The sequence below is a fragment of the Coregonus clupeaformis genome, unplaced genomic scaffold, assembly GCF_020615455.1.
Source record: "Coregonus clupeaformis isolate EN_2021a unplaced genomic scaffold, ASM2061545v1 scaf0052, whole genome shotgun sequence".
Taxonomy (NCBI): domain Eukaryota; kingdom Metazoa; phylum Chordata; class Actinopteri; order Salmoniformes; family Salmonidae; genus Coregonus; species Coregonus clupeaformis.
In genome coordinates this window covers 832,501-839,656 of record NW_025533507.1, presented here as the reverse complement: position 1 = coordinate 839,656, position 7,156 = coordinate 832,501, and the positions used below count along the sequence as shown (strand labels likewise).

The 7,156-nt window shown below is 42.2% G+C and overlaps 1 protein-coding gene across 1 annotated transcript in view; it reads left to right on the top strand.

The window, feature by feature from the left end:
- Nucleotides 1-233: 233 nt before the first annotated feature.
- Nucleotides 234-7,156, top strand: part of LOC121568354 (semaphorin-4E-like) — an 8,277-nt gene continuing 1,354 nt past the window's right edge. Inside the window, exons 1-11 of the mRNA XM_045212808.1 lie at nucleotides 234-418; nucleotides 3,819-3,958; nucleotides 4,070-4,129; nucleotides 4,244-4,342; nucleotides 4,568-4,667; nucleotides 4,900-5,010; nucleotides 5,254-5,405; nucleotides 5,607-5,782; nucleotides 5,939-6,092; nucleotides 6,448-6,670; nucleotides 6,861-6,973. Of these exons, the coding sequence (XP_045068743.1) occupies nucleotides 307-418; nucleotides 3,819-3,958; nucleotides 4,070-4,129; nucleotides 4,244-4,342; nucleotides 4,568-4,667; nucleotides 4,900-5,010; nucleotides 5,254-5,405; nucleotides 5,607-5,782; nucleotides 5,939-6,092; nucleotides 6,448-6,670; nucleotides 6,861-6,973 (1,440 nt within the window). The 5' untranslated portion in view covers nucleotides 234-306. The remainder of the gene's footprint in view (nucleotides 419-3,818; nucleotides 3,959-4,069; nucleotides 4,130-4,243; nucleotides 4,343-4,567; nucleotides 4,668-4,899; nucleotides 5,011-5,253; nucleotides 5,406-5,606; nucleotides 5,783-5,938; nucleotides 6,093-6,447; nucleotides 6,671-6,860; nucleotides 6,974-7,156) is intronic.

Here is a 7,156-nt window from a genome sequence, read left to right as displayed (position 1 = left end):
ATGTGTAGTCCAACTCTACTCCTGAAAATTATATTGTAGCTGACCAAGCAATACACAGCTTAGAATGCTGGAGTAATTCAACATTCCACCATTAAACTCTACTTTTGTGTACAGTTTGATGTCACAATCAATATGTCATTCCCCGCATTATGACATCACACGTCAATCCTATATAAATAGCAGCACAACGCCAACGCGGCCATGTAGCCTTACAGGCTGAGAGACACTGAAGAAACATTTGAAACCAGTTCCTGCTATTCAAATGTGTTGCATTGAACATTGACAGCTGCAGACAAGAGGACCATCATGGCTCCTCTCACTTCCCTGGGGGTTTTCTTGGGGCTGTTCCTGGTCCTTATACCCCCGGCCCAGGGTGAAGTGTTCGCCAGCACCCCTAGGAAGACCATACAATATCACAGTAAGCCGTTATCTGTTTACATCATTGCATGTAGAGAAATGCATATTTTCCACTCAACTAAAGTGAGGCTTGCTTATATGGCAGCTTAGTTTAGTACTTTTGCTCAATATAAAGCATAATCTAATATGATACAAAGCCATCCAAAAGGGTTCTTCGGCTGTCCCCATGGGAGAACCCTTTGAAGAATCCTTGTACAACCCGCTGTGGAAAGGGTTCTACCTGGAACCCAAAATTCAAAAGGCAGTCGCATATCTGAGATATCCTTTTTGCAGGTGCATGGTAACAGTTGAATAAGATGAGAAAAAAAAGAAGAAACGCATACTTGATAGTATCACTGCTCTTTAATAAGCTTTACGTATTTTTTTTAACTAGGCAAGTCAGTTATGAACAAATTCTTATTTACAATGATGGCCTACACCGGCCAAACCCGGACGGCCACAGCCTGGAACCGAACCAGGGGGTCTGTAGTGACGCCTCAAGCACTGAGATGCAGCGGTCTCGCGTCTTAGACCGCTGCACTACTCGGGAGCCCCCCTTCAAGGCCTTCAAGGCCTTCGTTAGAGCTTTTGTGAGTTTTTTAAATTAGCACCCTTATGTAGAGAACCCCACCCACATCCGTTCCACGCATCGAATGGGGTTGGAGTCGAGGGAAAACAAGTAAGCTCTACCAAATATAACAATGTGCATTTCATAAATATTATAATACAGTGTGTACATAAAACGTATTGAACACGTCTGTAAAACCACAATGACGACATCGACCCACTAAGCAAGTTTTCATAAATCATTGGGTACAGCGCAAGAAACACTTCAGAGGAATCTGAAATCGGGGCATTAATTCATGTTCATATTAACAACATAACATACATTGGCATTTCATCATTAAGACCTTTAGGAAATAACGTCTGGAGGTTGAAAAAACAAAAACATTATCTTTTGCTCAGAGTATTATTTATATCACCTCCCCTGTCTGATATCTTAACTTTCTCTATGCCACAAAATCTAAAAAACATTATCTTTTGCTCAGAGTATTATTTATATCACCTCCCCTGTCTGATATCTTAACTTTCTCTATGCCACAAAATCTAAAGGTAGAAATGTCATGTTTTAGGTCATTCAAATGCACTGCGACTGGATAATCCCTGTCGTTTCTCCTGATTGAACTTTTATATTCACTAATTCTCTGTTTGAGAGAACGAGAGGTTTTACCTACATAACACAGCCCACATGGACATTTAATCATGTAGATAACATAGGTGGTGGAGCACGTAATAATGTCATTTATTTGGAACCGTTTTCCTGTACGTGGGGTCGCAGAAATATTCACAGTTCATCATATTGTTGCACTGTGCGCAACCTCTGCATTTATAACTACATTTACCATTCGAAAGAGGTCGTAAAAGAGCCTGGCTGATTTTCTCTGTTGTGGCTGGCAGTTGGCATGGACCAATTTATAGCGTAAATTGCATCCTCTCCTATATACTATAAGTGGTGGATTCTCAAATTCAGCTGGCAAAGCTGGGTCCGATGATAAAACATGCCAGTGTTTCTTGACAGCATCTCCCACTTTTCGCGAGTTCAAAGTATATGTGGTGGTGAACATTACAGAATGTTCTTTAGCTCTAGTGGGTCTTTTTTTTTGTAGCAGATCATCTCGTGTTTTCCCAAATACCAAATGAAGAGCTTCATTCACACATTGTGGAGAGTAGCCTCTTAGAAACCTATTGCGCATTTCCGCTGCTTTTTCTTGATAGTCCTCTGTGGAGTGGCAAATACGGCGCAGTCTGAAAAACTGGCTTCTTGGAAGTGCTCTTTTTAATGGCTCAGGGTGGAAGCTGTCCCCTTGTAATATAGTATTTCTGCTGTAAACAGGGTTCCATTTGATTTCTCAATCCACATATTGAGGTAATGAACACGTTTAGTGTCACATTCAATAGTGAATTTCAGATTGGGGTCAATGTCATTGAGTAATGACATAAAGTCTGACAGCTCTTCTCCCGTTCCTCCCCATATGCAAAAAATGTCGTCAATATATCGATACCACTTCAGGACTTTATTCAAAAATGGATTTTCGTTTTCATTTTTAACAAAACGTTCTTCAAAAAGACCCACATAAAGGTTAGCATAGCTCAGAGCGAATGTGGAGCCCATCGATGTTCCATTCGTTTGGAGGTAGTATTCATCATCAAACCTGAAATAGTTATACTAAAAACATATTCAGCCAGCTCTAGAATAAAGTTTGTTGGTGGGTATTTGTTAGTATCTCGGTCTCTCAAATATCTCGGTCCCCCCCCAAAAAAAATACAGTCTTCTGTTAATCCCGATATTGGTGAGATCTTGTTAATGAAGTCTACTGAGTCTTTCACATATGATGGCAATGCTTGCACATGACATTTAATAAAACGTTTACGAAGTTCGACAATTGGCTCTAGCATTGAGCCTATTCCTGCAACCACTGGTCTGCCTGGATAATTAATTGCCTTGTGTTTTAGGTTTGTGTAATTTCTGCATAATTTACAGGCGTGGAGGTATGGCACATTTGCAGCAAAGGTATTCATATTCAGGTTTTGAGATACAGTTGTTTAATAGGGCTTGCTCCAGATGAGAGCATATATCCCTTTGGAACCCCTGTGTTGGATCAACACTCAGTTTGTCTGCAGATTTGATAACCAAAGATGAATCTTTCATTAGTTCATTAAGTGCCTGTTCTTATGTCCTAGTGAGGTTCTTCATGTGGTTTGTCTTTCTCGTATATACTGACATGGCTTCTTATTCGACTAACCTACAACAGGTATTAATCGTGGAGTTGTTAACTTTAGGACAGAATTTGCTTTTGGGCTTAAAATGGGTAACAGTTCTTTGTTGGGTTTCTAGGCCAGAAACAGTGTTTTGAGAAATATGTGCTTAAGTTTAATCTTGCAAAATAATTTAAACAGATCTACACGGCCTGTGTCCTCACCCACTCTTTGACCACTTGCCTCTCCCACATCGTTTATTTTATTTAGTGGAGTCTTGTTGTACTGCTTTCGGGCTAAAACATCAGTCTGTGTACGATGGTAGCTGGAGTCGCTGTCTGTAGGGAATTCGCTCTCAGTGGATGCCTCTGTGTCTGCGTTTCCATGGAACTATCTGGAACCCAAAAGGGTTCTTCAAAGGGTTCTCCCATGGGGAGACAGCCAAATAACCCTTTCAGGTTTTTAGATATAACCGTGTTTCTAAGAGTGTAGTCTAGTTAATATTGTTGGTAACAGCATTCATAAAGACTATATAAAAGCATTTAGGCCCATAAAGAGTATTTAAACATAGAGCATTATGCCTCTTTATGTCGTGAACACATGCTTTATGAACGCTACATACAACCACTCTAGGTAAAGTGTTACCATATTGTTTTTCTGTTTAGATGGTAAGATTTTCAGAGAGAATGGCATTTCGAACTATTCAACATTGATGTTGAGAGAGGACATAGGTATCCTTTTCATTGGTGCTAGAGACGCTGTATACGCCCTGGACCTTGAGGACATCTCCTCGAAAAAGGCTGGGGTAAGGAATTCAGTCTAATCAAGCTCTTGTATGTCAATACAGCCATACATTATTGTCTGGTCTCTAGAGCATGCTTGCTGTATGTTAATTTGAAGCTTTCTGTTGCCGCAGGTCTACTGGCAGGTCTCAGAGGAGCAGGAAACGTCCTGCAAGAGCAAGGGGAAAAATTCAGTAAGTGGATTGTATGATGGATCATCGCACCTCACAGAGAACTTTCTGAAGCAATATACCGATAGATGTTTTAGAAACAAACCACATCATCATCCCGATCTTATCCTATTCCAGATGGAATGTCAAAACTACATCAAGACACTTGAGACTCTCGACGATGGCAGGATGTTGGTGTGTGGCACCAACGCGTACAACCCCACATGTGACTATATGGTTAGTATAACCTGGTCAGGACAGAACATCTCTACTGTTGTTTCACACTACATATCATGTGACTGTGGACCGTTGTCATATCCTGGTTGTTTACACTGAACTAACTGCACACACACATAGCACACCTACCCTCTGTCTTTCTGTGAGGGGCCCAACTACCTTTCAAAGTGGTTATAAATGTACACCTCCACATCACAACCAAACATGTACTGTGATCTCCAACAGACCTACGCAAACGGAACGTTGACCCTGGAAGGGGAGAAGGAAGATGGACGAGGGAAAGTTCCCTTTGACCCCTTCCAGAGGTCAACCTCGGTCATGGTTGGTGAGTACGGCTGCTTTCTGACATCTACAGTACCTCCCCACGAGGACGGAGTAGTGCACCCACTATTAGAAATGAAACAACCATAAATAAAGTGTTGAGAACAAATGGACCCACACTGAAAGTTGTGTTAGTGATCTAAAATACATTACTGATTAACTTAATTCAATTCTTTACAGTCTTTAGAGATTGATTATTTCAGTTCTGATGACTGTCATTGTTCCTCATCTATCAGGGACAGAACTTTATTCAGCCACAGAGGTCAACTTCCTGGGTACTGAGCAGGTGTTCCAGCGTCATTCCTTCCCGGCTATGAGGACCGAACACAGACAGTCCTGGCTTAACAGTAAACTCCTACCCCTCTGTTTTAAATGTAGTACTCACTGTCAACTACAGAATACTGTGACAATGTGTTGAAACATTTATTGATGCATAACTAAACAGACACCTGAATATGGACATTCCACAGAGAGATATAACCGTTTTAAATGTCTTTCTTTATTCAATATGCCTTAAATGATGGATCCCAAGTGGCATTATGTCTGTGTTTTCAATCTCATTGAGAAAACTGAACTGTGTCTTTTTACAGAGCCCTTCTTCGTACAGTTGGACTTCGTCCCCGAGAGCATTAACAACCTCAATGGGGACGACGATAAAGTCTATATGTTCTTTAGTGAGGAGGCCATGGAGTTTAACCTGCCAGACCAGATCAGGGTGTCTCGTGTGGCGCGGGTCTGCAAGGTACACTTGTATAAAATGCTCTAAAAGTCATCATCTGATGTGACAGTTGAATAAGAATGTAATATAAATGTGTTGGCTCCACCGCAGAGATCATATTCAATTTAAAGAACGTTCATGTCCATTCTAGTGTTCTAATTCCTAATTCTGTGGGCTCCACTGACACCGAGCATGTCTCCCTCCCTGTGGTTGGTTGGTGTGCAGGGGGATATGGGCGGCCTGAGAACCCTGCAGCAGAAGTGGACGTCCTACCTGAAGGCCCGTCTGGACTGCCCGGTGCCCTTGGAACCTAGCCTGCCAGCCATCATTCAGGATGTCTTCCTCCTGAAAGACCAGGATTGGAGGAAGAGCGTGTTTTACGCTGTTTTCAGCCCGCAGACGTGAGTTCTACCATTTCTTTATTAGTACAGTCAGAAATTCTATACTGTCAAATCTGTAAAATAATTATCAGTTGTAGGGAAACTCAAATATGAGCATTCTATGAGAGAGATTCTGAAGTGATATTGAAATAATGAAAAGTGTTTTGATGATTATAGGACCACATCGGACCTCTCTACTGTGTGTGCGTTCAGCGTGGCTGACATTGGGAAAGTCTTCGCTGAGCATAGGTATCTGACTCCGGTGACAATAGAGTCAGAAACAAGGTGGGTTACCCACACTGAACAGGAGCCTGTCCCACGACCTGGAGCGGTGAGTACTAACATGATTTATGGATTATTTAATTAAATTCTCATTGATTAACTTCTTCCAGACATAAGTGTCATGTAACAGTATTGTATCTATGTTCCTCTACAGTGCACAATTATTGTCCAAAACACAATCCCAAATGGTACCCTGTTCCCTACTGTACAAAGTGTACTACTTTTGAACAAAACCTTACGAGCCCTGGTAAAAAGTAGTGCACTATATAGGGAACAGGGTGCCATTTGGGACACAACCGTAGTTTCAAGAGTACTTCCATCATAATTATAGACCTACAGTATATTTGACCTATCTCTCATAGTTCAAACGTCTCATCAACTCTCTGGTCATGTTGTTGTTAAAGTGTATGAACAATGCTGCGCGGGACCTCGGGATGGAGCACTCGCTGGACCTCCCTGACAAGACCCTGCAGTTCGTCCGTGACCGGCCACTCATGGAGGGGGCAGTGCCTCCGCTGACCGGGGGTCCACTGGTGCTGCAGAGGGGAGCCAAGTTCTCAGTGATTGTGGTGGACAGAGTCAAGGCCGTGGATGGAGAAATCTACCACGTTATGTTTATTGGAACAGGTACTGACTATTCACAGACCTTGATCATCCCAATACACACATTGTTCTGTGCTTGTGGCAGTGATTACTCTCTATATATGTGTATTCATGTACTGTGTGTGTATATATGAGAATTTTATTCTGACAAAGAAAATCCCTCAATGTCACTGTTGGCACTAGAGAGTAACTGAAGTGCCCTGCTCCCTGACAGAGGAAGGCAAGGTGCAGAAGGTTGTGCGGTACGCTGGTGGTGACACGGTCATCATCGAGGAGATCCGGATCTTCCAGACTCCGGAGCCTATCAAAGTGCTGCGTCTCTCCGCGGTAATAATAATATAATAATAATATGCCATTTAGCAGACGCTTTTATCCAAAGCGACTTACAGTCATGCGTGCATACATTTTTTTTTGTGTATGGGTGGTCCCGGGGATCGAACCCACTACCTTAGCATTACAAGCGCCGTGCTCTACCAGCTGAGCTACAGAGGACCACACATTTAGTGCAAA